Genomic DNA, 14,924 nt, shown 5'->3' on the forward strand with positions numbered 1-14,924 from the left:
AAGCCGTTGACCAGTAGCCTGTACGCAATTACCATGGTGTATGGGCTGCGGGTACCTGCGACATCACTAAGCGACGGCGCGGGAAATACAAACAAAGCAAAAAAAAACAACTGTACTGCGTATAACGGCCAGCGAGCCTCTGTGGTTGTCCGCAGTCCAGTTGGTGATGTACGCAGGGTCACCGGCCGGGCTCAGGCCAGAATCTGCTGTGGGGCTCCCGCATACAGAGTCCGACCCGTTCATGTGGGCCCGGCCGCAGTGTTCAGTATGTCAGGCAGGATTGGTCGGCCGTGGCCCCATCTCTCTGCATATATAATTAGTGCAATAATAAGATGTACATAGAGGGGTAATTAGCTTCAAGGTAAAGCCACCACTTTCCTAGTGCAGTTCAGTAGGTTCACACGGTGGGATCAGATGTGGATTCTTCTGTATGGATTCCACCTCTAGATAACACGGCAGAAGTCCACATGCCGGTTTCCCAACATGAAATTCACATCAAGAAGTGACGTCACTTTTTTTCCCCACATGTGGATTCCAAAAACTCTGCGCCCTACTGAGCAGGATGCGGATGTGACACAGATTCCACATCACATCGGCACCGAATATTCCCATGTGGACAGGATCTTGTACTGAGAGGCCCATCACTCACACCCTATGAATGAAAGGCATATGAAGACATCCCCCGTGCGTCTAATAGGGGCTCGTTATGGGGGGGTCGGTAACGCTTTATAACTATCCGTCACATTTATCATGGAATGTGGGGTGAACCGCTCCATACTCCACAGAAGTGATCCGGACGGGTGACCACAGCTCTGTGGACCAGTACAACGCCCCCACGTATATTCAGTATCTCAAACACCTCTTGGTTTAACCGATTTACTTATGAATAATTCCATTAAAATATCATATATGCAAATCTGTCCGCATCTACAAATAAATAGATTTGGTTTTAATAAGAAATTCTTGACATTTTGCATCATCGTTCTTCTTCAATAAAGCTTCTTGGCTAGAAGTTCTTCCCCTTCTGTTCATCACTTGTCCATGTGACCTCATGAGGTGCCCGGCGTTCCAGCGGCGAGGAGTAGAACCGCGTTTCGGAGCCGGCCCCACTTGTGATAAGCGGCTGTTGGCTTCCAGCAGGTTTCAGTTCACTTTGATCCCACGTTTGTGCTGCCCAGGATCCCACGATGCTACCTTTTGTTGGGAACTGAGGCTTTGGGTTTTGTGCAGACGGAGGGCGCTATAGAGGCAGGAATTACAAAATGAAATAGCAGAAAACATTTTCAGGTACAAAGACAACTGTAAAGACTGCAGTGGATCTAACCGCTTGTCAAACTTCTGCGTATCATTCACTTCAATGAGCACCAAGTCCTCGGCTCTTTATGACAGGCAATTGGAACGCAGCTTCTAGGTTTTCCCATCTCAGCCATGAAAAGCCAAGATGGGAATACCCCTTTAACGTGGCAAATCACTTACTAATTGCCTGCTTGGCTTACAGGGAGGGTGGTAAGTGGAGCCCTGTGTTGGCACAGAAGGGAGGATGCGCACTTTGCTAATACCAGGACCTACACAGCTTTTGGGCATCATAAGTGAAGTAGAATCTCCGATCATCACTGGATTTACATATCGGTTAACAATTAGTAAGTGATTTACCTTTTCATGATGTATCTATTGCTGTATCACATTTGGAGGACAGAAACCTGCCCATCTGCAGCGGTTACTTACAATGGTGCGCTCCCGCCGGCTGCGTGTTACTAGCGCTGCTCTCGAATGACGAATGGAAATTATGAATGGTTTCCTGTAGAATCTGTCTTTCTCGACCCTTAAAAAATAAAAAAAGGAGTCAATATCTCAGCTGATGCAGGTAACCCTTCTCTGTAATTAGTATCACACATACACTGCTGTCAGTTACGTGGATTTTGGTGCAGATCTACACCAAAAGTAGCACCAAAATTAGTAGCATTTGGTGCAGATTTTGACGAGGCCTCTACTGCGGATCGGCACCAAAGCTGCGGTTTGTGATGTGGATTTTGGCACATTTTTTTCCAGGACTCCAATATTGATGAGAAATCCCTAGTCTGTAACCATGGAGACACACAGATCTGCATAGAAGCTGCAGACGTAAAACTGTGGGGCATTTATAATGAAGACCATTTACAAGTTTGCTTCCTCTTTCATTTCGGATGAATTGCAGCTTCAGTAATTGCAGGAAGTGAACCGCCTTCATAATACTATTCATTGTATAAGCAGTTGAAAGTGCCGTAAAGTTCTGCAGCACCGGTGATCCCATATACCGTGTTGACCCCGAAAATAAGACAGTGTCTTATACTAATTTTTGTTCAAAAAGGTTTAACTTTTTTACATGTATAGCTGCCTGGACACTATTTAAATTGACTTTTTAAATTAACTGTTAGCAGGGCTTAATTTTGGAGTAGGGCTTATATTTCAAGCATCCTCAAAAAGCCTGAAAAATCATTTTGCATCCTCAAAAATTCAGGAAAATCATGCTATGTCTTATTTTCAGGGCATGTCTTATTTTCAGGGAAACAGGGTATCATAAGTGTGTGAACCAGTTTACAGGGAACTCATCTCACTTAAAATACAGTCCGTTCTGCAGGCGGCAAGTTATAGAGCAGCTGAGAAGATTCAGCCATTCAACCTCTGCTTATCCAGGATTAATGGACAAGTGGGCGGTCCCTATCAGTGATCGACAACCTTTCCTGTGTATAGAGACACCAGCCCACTACTGTGCAGGACTGACTACTGGCCTTTTACAGCTACAGTAAGCAGAGGTGTGAATGGATGAAGCTCTACTGACTCTTTCCCACAAGACTATACATTGTATATGAATCTTCTCCGCTCCTCCTGCTCTACAGCAAGCTGCCTGCAGATACATAGTAACAGTGTGTGAGGCTGAAGGGAGACAATGGCCATCTAGTTCAGCCTGGTAGCTTCTCTTTAAGCTGTTCAGCACCGCAGCAACTTTCAGCAGAACGCTCACCTTTCCCGCATTTAGTTCCGAAATAGCTGCTAAAATCTGCTGTCTGGAACCATCTGTTTTTATTCCCAATTCCTTCAAGTCCCCATCGGTCAGCGTGAGAAAAGCTTCCATGTCCACCTATGGAGAATCAAGAAGAGCACAGCATTAACGTTACAATGTTTTCTTGTCTTATACCAAGTGGGGAGTAACAATCCCACAAAATATACCAAGTGGGGAGTAACAATCATACAACATATACCAAGTGGGGAGTAACAATCATACAACATATACCAAGTGGGGAGTAACAATCATACAAAATATACGAAGTGGGGAGTAACAATCCCACACAAAATATACCAAGTGGGGAGTAACAATCATACAAAATATACCAAGTGGGGAGTAACAATCCCACACAACATATACCAAGTGGGGAGTAACAATCCCACACAACATATACCAAGTGGGGAGTAACAATCCCACACAAAATATACCAAGTGGGGAGTAACAATCATACAAAATATACCAAGTGGGGAGTAACAATCATACAACATATACCAAGTGGGGAGTAACAATCATACAAAATATACGAAGTGGGGAGTAACAATCCCACACAAAATATACCAAGTGGGGAGTAACAATCATACAAAATATACCAAGTGGGGAGTAACAATCCCACACAACATATACCAAGTGGGGAGTAACAATCCCACACAACATATACCAAGTGGGGAGTAACAATCCCACACAAAATATACCAAGTGGGGAGTAACAATCATACAAAATATACCAAGTGGGGAGTAACAATCATACAACATATACCAAGTGGGGAGTAACAATCATACAAAATATACGAAGTGGGGAGTAACAATCATACAAAATATACGAAGTGGGGAGTAACAATCCCACACAAAATATACCAAGTGGGGAGTAACAATCATACAAAATATACCAAGTGGGGAGTAACAATCATACAACATATACCAAGTGGGGAGTAACAATCATACAACATATACCAAGTGGGGAGTAACAATCCCACACAAAATATACCAAGTGGGGAGTAACAATCATACAAAATATACCAAGTGGGGAGTAACAATCATACAACATATACCAAGTGGGGAGTAACAATCATACAAAATATACCAAGTGGGGAGTAACAATCCCACACAAAATATACCAAGTGGGGAGTAACAATCCCACACGTTATACCAAGTGGGAAGTAACAATCCCACACGTTATACCAAGTGGGGAGTAACAATCCCACACGTTATACCAAGTGGGGAGTAACAATCCCACACGTTATACCAAGTGGAGAGTAACAATCCCACACGTTATACCAAGTGGGGAGTAACAATCCCACACGTTATACCAAGTGGGGAGTAACAATCCCACACGTTATACCAAGTGGGGAGTAACAATCCCACACGTTATACCAAGTGGGGAGTAACAATCCCACACGTTATACCAAGTGGGGAGTAACAATCCCACACGTTATACCAAGTGGGGAGTAACAATCCCACACGTTATACCAAGTGGGGAGTAACAATCCCACACGTTATACCAAGTGGGGAGTAACAATCCCACACGTTATACCAAGTGGGGAGTAACAATCCCACACGTTATACCAAGTGGGGAGTAACAATCCCACACGTTATACCAAGTGGGGAGTAACAATCCCACACGTTATACCAAGTGGGGAGTAACAATGCTACACGTTATACCAAGTGGGGAGTAACAATGCTACACGTTATACCAAGTGGGGAGTAACAATGCTACACGTTATACCAAGTGGGGAGTAACAATCCCACACGTTATACCAAGTGGGGAGTAACAATCCCACACGTTATACCAAGTGGGGAGTGAAAATCCCACACGTTATACCAAGTGGGGAGTGAAAATCCCACACGTTATACCAAGTGGGGAGTGAAAATCCCACACGTTATACCAAGTGGGGAGTGAAAATCCCACACGTTATACCAAGTGGGGAGTGAAAATCCCACACGTTATACCAAGTGGGGAGTAACAATCCCACACAATATACCAAGTGGGGAGTAAAAATCCCACACAATATACCAAGTGGGGAGTAAAAATCCCACACAATATACCAAGTGGGGAGTAACAATCCCACACAATATACCAAGTGGGGAGTAACAATCCCACACAATATACCAAGTGGGGAGTAACAATCCCACACAATATACCAAGTGGGGAGTAACAATGCAACACGTTATACCAAGTGGGGAGTAACAATCCTACACAATATACCAAGTGGGGAGTAACAATCCTACACAATATACCAAGTGGGGAGTAACAATCCCACACAATATACCAAGTGGGGAGTAACAATCCCACACAATATACCAAGTGGGGAGTAACAATCCCCACATAATATACCAAGTGGGGAGTAACAATCCTACACATTATACCAAGTGGGGAGTAACAATCCCACACATTATACCAAGTGAGGAGTAACAATCAAACACTCACAGAACGGCCAGCAGGGGGGCACGGTGGCTGCAGGAGATTTCTCTCCTTGCTCTCCCCTGCCTGTCTCTATTGACTTAACATAGCGGCTGTTCAGTACTGAACGGCTGCTATTTACACTCCTATTTATGCTGCATAAACGATGGACGATGACCAGATCGCTCAGTTTAAATAGTAACCGTTCAGTCAACGGAGAGTGTCAGGGGAGCGAGGAGAGAAATCTCCTGCAGCTGCCCCGCTGTGAGCCAACAATACTAGCTCCCGTGCAGCAGCAGAGAGCTAGCATGTGCGGGGACGAGTGTCAGGCATCGTTTGCCCGACATTAATGGACCTTTAGTAACATGGGTAGTAAGGGAAGGTGTGGATGTGTCGGTTCCACGTCTTTTGCAGAAACAAGCTCTCAGACCTGAATGAGACCGATGGAGAGAGGAGAAGGCAGCAAAAGGGAGAAGATGGCATCTGATGAATTGGCAGGAAGCTGTGTGTTGAGAGGCTGGTACCCCATGATAATCCATAAGTACTCGGCCTCATACTCCGTAAGGAGGTATAGTGTAGAGGTCTTACATCGGGCGGCCCTAGGACTCCACAATGGATGGTACCGGCCTGTATTATCTTTGCCGGTCAGAAGCTGGTACAATGATAAAGGTCCCCATCTGATACAATCTATGACCATCTTACCCATTTCATCCGACCACCAAAGGTGGAAAGTGGCGGGTCCTTGTCTGTATTTATCTCCTTTTACGTTAAGGCCACAGTAAAATACAGGTAAGAAACCATTGTCTGAGGTAGAACATGGGGCACCAGAAGTAACAGAGCAGCCAATTCTCTGAATAACTGCAGATATGACTGCACTGTTATAGACATGGATTTAGATAACCACAAGTTGTGTTCGATGGGACGGCAGCAGTCCGGAAGCCCACCTCTGCCAGGGCTCCGTTACCCCTCCAGCCCACCAATGCCAGGGCTCCGTTACCTTTCCTGCCCACCTCTGCCAGGGCTCCGTTACCCCTCCAGCCCACCAATGCCAGGGCTCCGTTACCCCTCCTGCCCACCTCTGCCAGGGCTCCGTTACCTTTCCTGCCCGCCTCTGCCAGGGCTCCGTTACCCCGCCGGCCCGCCTCTGCCAGGGCTCCGTTACCCCTCCGGCCCGCCTCTGCCAGGGCTCCGTTACCCCTCCGGCCCGTCTCTGCCAGGGCTCCGTTACCCCTCCGGCCCGCCTCTGCCAGGGCTCCGTTACCCCTCCGGCCCGCCTCTGCCAGGGCTCCGTTACCCCTCCGGCCCGCCTCTGCCAGGGCTCTGTTACCTTTCCTGCCCGCCTCTGCCAGGGCTCCGTTACCCCTCCGGCCCGCCTCTGCCAGGGCTCCGTTACCCCTCCGGCCCGCCTCTGCCAGGGCTCCGTTACCCCTCCGGCCCGCCTCTGCCAGGGCTCCGTTACCCCTCCGGCCCGCCTCTGCCAGGGCTCCGTTACCCCTCCGGCCCGCCTCTGCCAGGGCTCCGTTACCCCTCCGGCCCGCCTCTGCCAGGGCTCCGTTACCCCTCCGGCCCGCCTCTGCCAGGGCTCCGTTACCTTTCCTGCCCGCCTCTGCCAGGGCTCCGTTACCTTTCCTGCCCTCCTCTGCCAGGGCTCCGTTACCCCTCCGGCCCGCCTCTGCCAGGGCTCCGTTACCTTTCCTGCCCGCCTCTGCCAGGGCTCCGTTACCTTTCCTGCCCTCCTCTGCCAGGGCTCCGTTACCCCTCCGGCCCGCCTCTGCCAGGGCTCTGTTACCCCTCCGGCCCGCCTCTGCCAGGGCTCCGTTACCCCTCCAGCCCACCAATGCCAGGGCTCCGTTACCCCTCCAGCCCGCCTCTGCCAGGGCTCCGTTACCCCTCCAGCCCGCCTGCTGACCTGAGGCGACCTTCAGCACCCGCCTTTCCACCCAGCGGTACAGCCATATAGGCCCCTGACACAGCGTGGTTTGTCAGCGGCCGCCATCTTGGCATGGAAGCCCCTCAGCTACCAGACGAAGCTCCTCAATTTGCAGACTCCACTGGAATCTACATTCCTCCATAAAACCTCTGGGACGATCTCTTCTGAGAAGCTAGAATTCCATTTTTTCAGTAACCGCTTCAGCTCGATTCCTGCTGCCTCTGCTGATCCGTTTCGGATCAATCCCATTATCCGCCAGTTAATAAGGGAAGATGTAAATTCCCTGAAGATTTGTACTTTTTTCCTTTTTCCAAATGATAATCCCACCTCCTAGCCGTTGCTGCCACCTAGTGGTGACTTTGCGATTTATCTAACAGTGTAGTTCCTGCTGGAGGTCCCTGCGGTCCTTCCTGTACATATTACACATTGCCTTCTACAGCGCTCTGAGGCTAAGTGGGGCTTCCAATAATTAGCAGACAAGCCAACCTTTATAATCTACTATTCCCCTTATACCTCCAGCGCAGGATTCTCGCAGCATGTGATAATAGAGGATAGCCAGAAATAAAGCAATAAACCCAGCCAGAGGCCAAAGCTCTTCTCCAAAGTACTCCGCCACAACATCCCTCCAACTCCCAGACATCGACCTCCCCTCAGGCTGGCAGCCCGGGCAGCCAATATCCCTGCCCCCGACGGTGGGATTAAACGCCACTGAATCAACCCTCTTTACACGCAACCTGCAAAAAGTACAAAACGAAGCCCAACAGATCGCGGCCAACGAAGGACAGATTTAGAACCTAAAACTGACGAGATCTTTGATGCTTTAACCCCTTAAGGACGCTGAGGTTTTTTCATTTTCAGTTTTTTCGTCTCCACACACAAATAACTCTTCTATTTAACCATCGATGCAGCCGTCTGATGTTTTCTGCGGGACGAGTTGTATTTTTCAATGTTCCTACTTAATGTAACATACAGGCCGCCTGCAGACGGCTGGGTAGGATCCCCTGCCAGAAATCTCCCAGCAGGACCCGACCCGCGCCCCTGCAGGGAGCAGTGCGGCTCTCACCTTCTCCCGCGGCTCCGGCTCTCTGATGTTGCGGCTGCCGGCGTATGCACCGAGCAGAGCAGGGGAGCCGTTTCTGTGTGGGCCTCTGTGAGAGCCGCACAGAAATAGAACACGCCGCGATTTGTTTTTCATGTGTATTTTCACGCGGACAAATCACGGCTGTCTGCCTAGGATTGTGTATTGTAATGCAATCCTATGCAGGCGGGCAGGGGCGAACATTCTGCGTGAAATCCCGCCGCAGAATTTCCGCCCGTGTGCAGGGGGCCATAATGTACTGAAAAACGTGCAAACATTTCTAAGTGGAGAGAAATGGAAAAAAAACCTAAACCCTGCCAGCTTAGGAGCGAGGCCAAGGCACTATCTTGGTATTACGGCGTACACATAACATGGCTCCGTGGGTCACTATCATTACGGCGGCCGAAAATTTATAGATAGGTTTTTGTTTCTACTACTTTTAAAAAATAAAATATCTTTGGAAAAGCAAAATTATTTTCTGCCGCCATAACTTTGTATTTAAACATCAACCTGGTTGTGTGAGGACACGATGTGTGAGAGACGTACATATGACTTTTTGATCACTTTTTAGCTTTTTTTTTCTTGGGGACAGAGCGACCAAGAAAAAAGTACAATTCTAGTGTTGTGTGGGTTTTTCTTTTACAAATAATATTCATCGTACAGAATAAATTATTTTGCTATATCCGACTTTTACGTCTGTAATAGAGATGAGCTAGTGTACTCGGTTCGGGTGTTTTTGCAATCAAGCACCGCTTTTTTCGAGTAACTGACTACTCGGATGAAAAGATTCGGGGGGCGCCGGGGGTGAGCAGGGGATTGCAGAGGGGAGTGGGGGGGAGAGAGCTCCCCCTATTCCCCACTGCTACCCCCCGCTCCACCACGCCCTCCCCCCAAAGCTTTTTGTCAGAATAGTGAGTTACTCGGAAAAAGCGGAGTTCGAGTGCAAAAACACCCGAACCGAGTACACTAGCTCATCTCTAGTCTGTAGCGATAACAGATTCTTCAATTTTATTATAAATTTGGGAAAATGTTTTTTTTTTGTTTGTTTCTTTTACTTTTAATACCTTTTTTTAATTAATAAAAAACTTGTTTAAACTAATCTTTATATTTTGTTTGAATTCCTATAGGGGATTCGAAGTTGCAATCGTTTGATCTCTCAGTATAATGGGAACGCTGATTGCAGCTTTTGCCGGCAAGTGTCAGCCCTGAGAATCAGCCAATACCTGGCTGAATCAGTTTCCGATCCCCCTCCATACAAACCCCGAACCTGCAGGGCATAAGAGAGGGCAAAAATGGAAGAATTATGCTACTACAGTTGATTTTGAGTTGGAACAGGAGCAGGAAGGCAAACCTCCGGACTAAAGGCCAATTGGAATCAATCACCAACATAATAGAAGCTGCCATTAATCTGCTCTCAGCCTCGCTCCCCCAAGTCAACCAGGAATCACTCCGCATTGGGCGGATTCGTAGAGCTCTGTTACAATCTTTAATCCCCGAGCTACCCAGAGACATCGTCCTTAAACTACACTATGTTGATATGAGAGATCAAACTATTGCAGCTGACCTCTCTCCCGGGGTCTCCACATCAGTACGGCTTTCTGCAGACATTGCTCCTTCCACTCTAACCACAAAACTAGTTCACCTAGTCCCCATGGCTACAATATGCAATTTTTGCTTATGGGCTCAAAGCGCAGAACCACAATTTACCGTGGTGGTCACTGTCTCTCACAACGTTGGCGGCTTTAACCTCCCCCTTCAAAATGCATAAAGCCTTTATGTAATATCTCAATCACAGGCCAGATATTCTTATGTTTCAGCCTCAACAGCCCCTAGATACTTCCACCCTCAGAAATAACGGATGTATTCATCAATAGCTTCCAAAAAGCACCAGGAAGTTCCCACACTCCTCCACAACTCGCCTCCTCCCTCTGTTGGCCAAGTGGAGACCAGGGTAGATTTATAATTATGTGTGGTACCCTGTATGCCCAGCCGGTAGGGTTAGTGAACTCATATGCCCCTGTACCCAATCCTCTACAGGCTTTTCGACGTACTGGGTGGGCGATTTCACCGTGGTTCTATCCCCAACCATAGATGGATCCTCCTACAGCTCCGATAACCAGAGGGCCCTCATACATACTAACCTAAAAGACTTATCTCCCGCTGATGCCCGAGGAGTACTACACGGTCCTGAACAAGGTTACCCTCACTGCTCAGCTTCATATAATCCTCTGCTTGCCCGGACCCTTTACAGACCTCGCTCCCACAAAATGCACAATGTCCCGCGTGATTTCTTGCCAAACATTCCCCTTTCATGGCGGTTTCCAACCCATCCTAATGAGCCTATTGATGAGGAAGAGGTTCAGCAAGCCATTAAGAACCTTAAATTGATAAAACCTGGGCCCTGGTGGGCTTCCAGCATTGTATTATACAAAGTCCCCCAATCATCTCTCCCACCTACTCACCCATTTATACAATCTTTCCTGGTCAGTCGATCCCATACGAAGTCCTGAATGCCCATATTACAGTTATTCCCAAGCCTAATAAGGATCACTCCTCCCCAAGAACTTTCGCCCGATCTTCTTATTGAACCTTGACTATAAAGTCTTCGCTAACGTCTTAGCCACACGCTTACGCCGTTTCTCACCAGGTCTTATACACAGGTCTTTTATCCCTGGGACTACTTGAGGAGTTAGCAAACAGACAGAGTAGCATTGATGCGGCATTTTCCTGTCCGGCTATGAACACCGAACTGATGCAAATCATGCACCAAAATGGCATCAGTCGTGTCCGACTAAAGGGTGAAAACACTGGACACAACTGACGGGCGCCCGGCCTACAACACCATCCTCCATGTCTGAGAAAATGACTGTGTAAGTCCAGAAGCAGGCAGCCAATTGGTGAAAGAAGAAGTAAATCCAGTTAAACTTACCACCTTATAAGCTTGAGGAGTTTGTTAAAGTATTAACCCTTTCCAATCCACTGTCTGACGTCTAAAAACATTCTGATTGAAGGCTGTACAGTTTCCGATGTCGGAAGACGTCCGGCAGGGTATTCTTACTGTATATTACTGGCCGATCTGTTGTCGGAGCCTTTCCAGCATGTCCCATACTAGCCAGCAGATGGCGCCATTGTATAATGGCAGAAAGAAAAAGCCCCCTAAGAAATCCTGAATCCAAAATTGGATTGCAAAGGGTTAATTTGAGTTCTTCTTAAAAGGACACTAGCTTTTCGGACAACTTCTGCTCATCTAATAGCCTGTGTGACTCAACAATCTTCTAATATACTTTCATTATTTCTTTTGTTTCCCCATTGCAAATCAACTTTGAAGTGCAGCCTCCCTGCTAGGCCTTCAGCTTCTCTAGTAACTAGACATCTTCCCAGCTGTGGGGGAGGGGCTGTCTTCACAGGCTCCTCCCCTGCACACACCGCTCTCAGATCTGTAGTCAGTGTGTACACAATCTCTGCCTCTCCTGATGTTAGATTTACCCAACCTGCACTTATCTCTATGTTGTAAGCAAAGCAGCATCATTCTTATTGGATTGAGTACACACTGACTGCAGGTCTGAGAGCAGGGGAGGAGCCTGTGAAGACAGCCCCTCCCCCACAGCTATTGGACCTTAGTTCCTTAGTTGTTAGAGAGACTAAATGCCTAAATACAAGCAGTGGATTCCAGAGGGGCTGCAGATGAAACTTGATTTACAGTGATAAAACATTTAACGAGAGGATGTTACATGATTAATGAGACACACAGGCTATGTGATGAGCAGAAGTTGTTTTGAAAAGTTAGTGTCCCTTCAAAGTGCACCTCCTGTATGGCAGTATCTGGGCGAATATATTAGATAGCTTCATTCATGCAATTCCCTAATTCACTGTCATTAGCACAATCAGCTAGTTATATTGCCGCACGTTACACGTTTTACCCCTTTCCCTGCCCGATCAGTCGGCATACATTGTATACATGCATCTACTGTTACCGTACATTAATACTGGTTATTAATCAATAATGGCGTCTCATATCTTACTTCTTGCTCCTCAAAGATGGGCTGATATTTCTCCAGGGATAACTTCTTGAGGATGGCAGACAGCTCATCTACAAATACAGAATGGAGATCTCAGTTCTATCGTGTGGCATTCTACTTCAGAGAAGGGAGTTGGCATCACTGTTGGCCGAGATGCAACAGGCATTTACTAAAGGACTTTTTTCTATAACTGATGATGGGGATAACTGCTGATTATTTCCCCAGGCTTACCCAAGGCTGATATGTAAAAGGAGATTACAGATCAGACCCCGTTATTTAGAATTCTCTTTGATGCATAAACTTATATAACAAATTCCACTGCATCCAAGTATCTGTGTAACAGCAGAGACCAAGATGTTCTCAGATCGTTGGCATCTACTGCAGGTTCAGACGTGGCAGCCGCACCTACCTTCATCAGTGATGGTCCCGCTGCTAGAGCCTCCGCTGCTCTTTGACTGCTTATGAGAGGAGGAAGAGGATACCGATGACTCCGCTAGACGCCCTTTAGGAGTGGGTGACGGGGAAGGTGTCAGTGTGGGAGATGTGCTCTTGGAGGTGGAGGACGTCCCGGATGGAGGACGCTTCACAATTTCAATTTTCTGTTTACAAAATGAATAATTGCTTAAGAAATTCTGCCACATAGGGGGGAGTAAGGAAGGCGCCTCAGTATATCAGCTCCGTCACCTTGGACAAGTGTCCGTTGCTTGTGGGGAGGACGGCTGGCTGCTCGGGGACGGTGGAGCCACACGTTGTGTTGACCAGACTCTGCGGCGCAGCTTCCTTCTGCTTGGACAAGGAGGCTGCTTTACGTCTTTGGGCTGCTATTTGAGACAAGACGTTGTCTGCACTTCCACCTTAGAACAATACGAGGATGATACATAATTACTGGCAGCACATTGCAAGCCTCTTAAAGGACATCTGGGGATGGCTTGATAGGCAGTCTGGTAAGGCAGCCCTGGGGCCTTTCATTAGGCCCCCGGCTGCCATGACACCTGCACGGCTCCCCTGATCTCACCGCGGGGGGCCGTGCAGGACCCCCAAACATCGTTCGGGGGATTTAAATGCCGCTGTCAGAATTGACAGCGACATTTAGATGGTTAATAGCCGCGATCGGCCGATTGCGGCTATTGCCCGCGGGTGTCAGCTGTTATAAGCAGCTGACGCCCGCACTGTATAAAGAGAGGTTGCCACACAATCTCTCTTCATACATACCCCGCCGCTCCATGACGTACCGGTACGTCATGGAGTGGGAAGGGGTTAAGGATGGGGTGAAGTACAGAAAATACAATAAATGCCAACTAGGATATTAGTTCAAAACTGCTCTGTAATACTCAAGCATTCTCAGACCTGAAGCTTCAATATATAGGACACCAAGTTATCACAATAAAAATGTAGTGAAGAGCAATTAGTTCTATATACCTACCCTCCAACTACCTCTATTAGTTCTATATACCTGCCCTCCAACTACCTCTATTAGATCTATATACCTGCCCTCCAACTACCTCTATTAGTTCTATATACCTGCCCTCCAACTACCTCTATTAGTTCTATATACCTACCCTCCAACTACCTCTATTAGTTCCATATACCTACCCTCCAACTACCTCTATTAGATCTATATACCTGCCCTCCAACTACCTCTGTTAGTTCTATATACCTACCCTCCAACTACCTCTGTTAGTTCTATATACCTACCCTCCAACTACCTCTGTTAGTTCTATATACCTACCCTCCAACTACCTCTATTAGTTCTATATACCTGCCCTCCAACTACCTCTATTAGTTCTATATACCTGCCCTCCAACTACCTCTATTAGTTCTATATACCTGCCCTCCAACTACCTCTATTAGTTCTATATACCTGCCCTCCAACTACCTCTATTAGTTCTATATACCTGCCCTCCAACTACCTCTATTAGTTCTATATACCTGCCCTCCAACTACCTCTATTAGTTCTATATACCTGCCCTCCAACTACCTCTATTAGTTCTATATACCTGCCCTCCAACTACCTCTATTAGTTCTATATACCTGCCCTCCAACTACCTCTATTAGTTCTATATACCTGCCCTCCAACTACCTCTATTAGTTCTATATACCTGCCCTCCAACTACCTCTATTAGTTCTATATACCTGCCCTCCAACTACCTCTATTAGTTCTATATACCTGCCCTCCAACTACCTCTATTAGTTCCATATACCTGCCCTCCAACTACCCCTATTAGTTCTATATACCTGCCCTCCAACTACCTCTGTTAGTTCTATATACCTACCCTCCAACTACCTCTATTAGTTCTATATACCTGCCCTCCAACTACCTCTATTAGTTCTATATACCTGCCCTCCAACTACCTCTATTAGTTCTATATACCTGCCCTCCAACTACCTCTATTAGTTCTATATACCTTCCCTCCAACTACCTCTATTAGTTCTATATACCTTCCCTCCAACTACCTC

General features: G+C 47.1%; 1 protein-coding gene across 1 annotated transcript in view; it reads right to left on the bottom strand.

The window, feature by feature from the left end:
• Positions 1–862: 862 nt before the first annotated feature.
• The window catches only part of ANKS6 (ankyrin repeat and sterile alpha motif domain containing 6), a 49,252-nt gene continuing 35,190 nt past the window's right edge, over positions 863–14,924 (bottom strand). The window contains exons 11-16 of the mRNA XM_066579248.1: positions 13,152–13,321; positions 12,877–13,066; positions 12,471–12,538; positions 3,002–3,118; positions 1,726–1,822; positions 863–1,240 (exon numbers count right to left, since the gene is read on the bottom strand). Coding sequence (XP_066435345.1) covers positions 1,191–1,240; positions 1,726–1,822; positions 3,002–3,118; positions 12,471–12,538; positions 12,877–13,066; positions 13,152–13,321 — 692 coding nt within the window. The 3' untranslated portion in view covers positions 863–1,190. The remainder of the gene's footprint in view (positions 1,241–1,725; positions 1,823–3,001; positions 3,119–12,470; positions 12,539–12,876; positions 13,067–13,151; positions 13,322–14,924) is intronic.

This window comes from Eleutherodactylus coqui, chromosome 9, assembly GCF_035609145.1.
Source record: "Eleutherodactylus coqui strain aEleCoq1 chromosome 9, aEleCoq1.hap1, whole genome shotgun sequence".
NCBI lineage: Eukaryota > Metazoa > Chordata > Amphibia > Anura > Eleutherodactylidae > Eleutherodactylus > Eleutherodactylus coqui.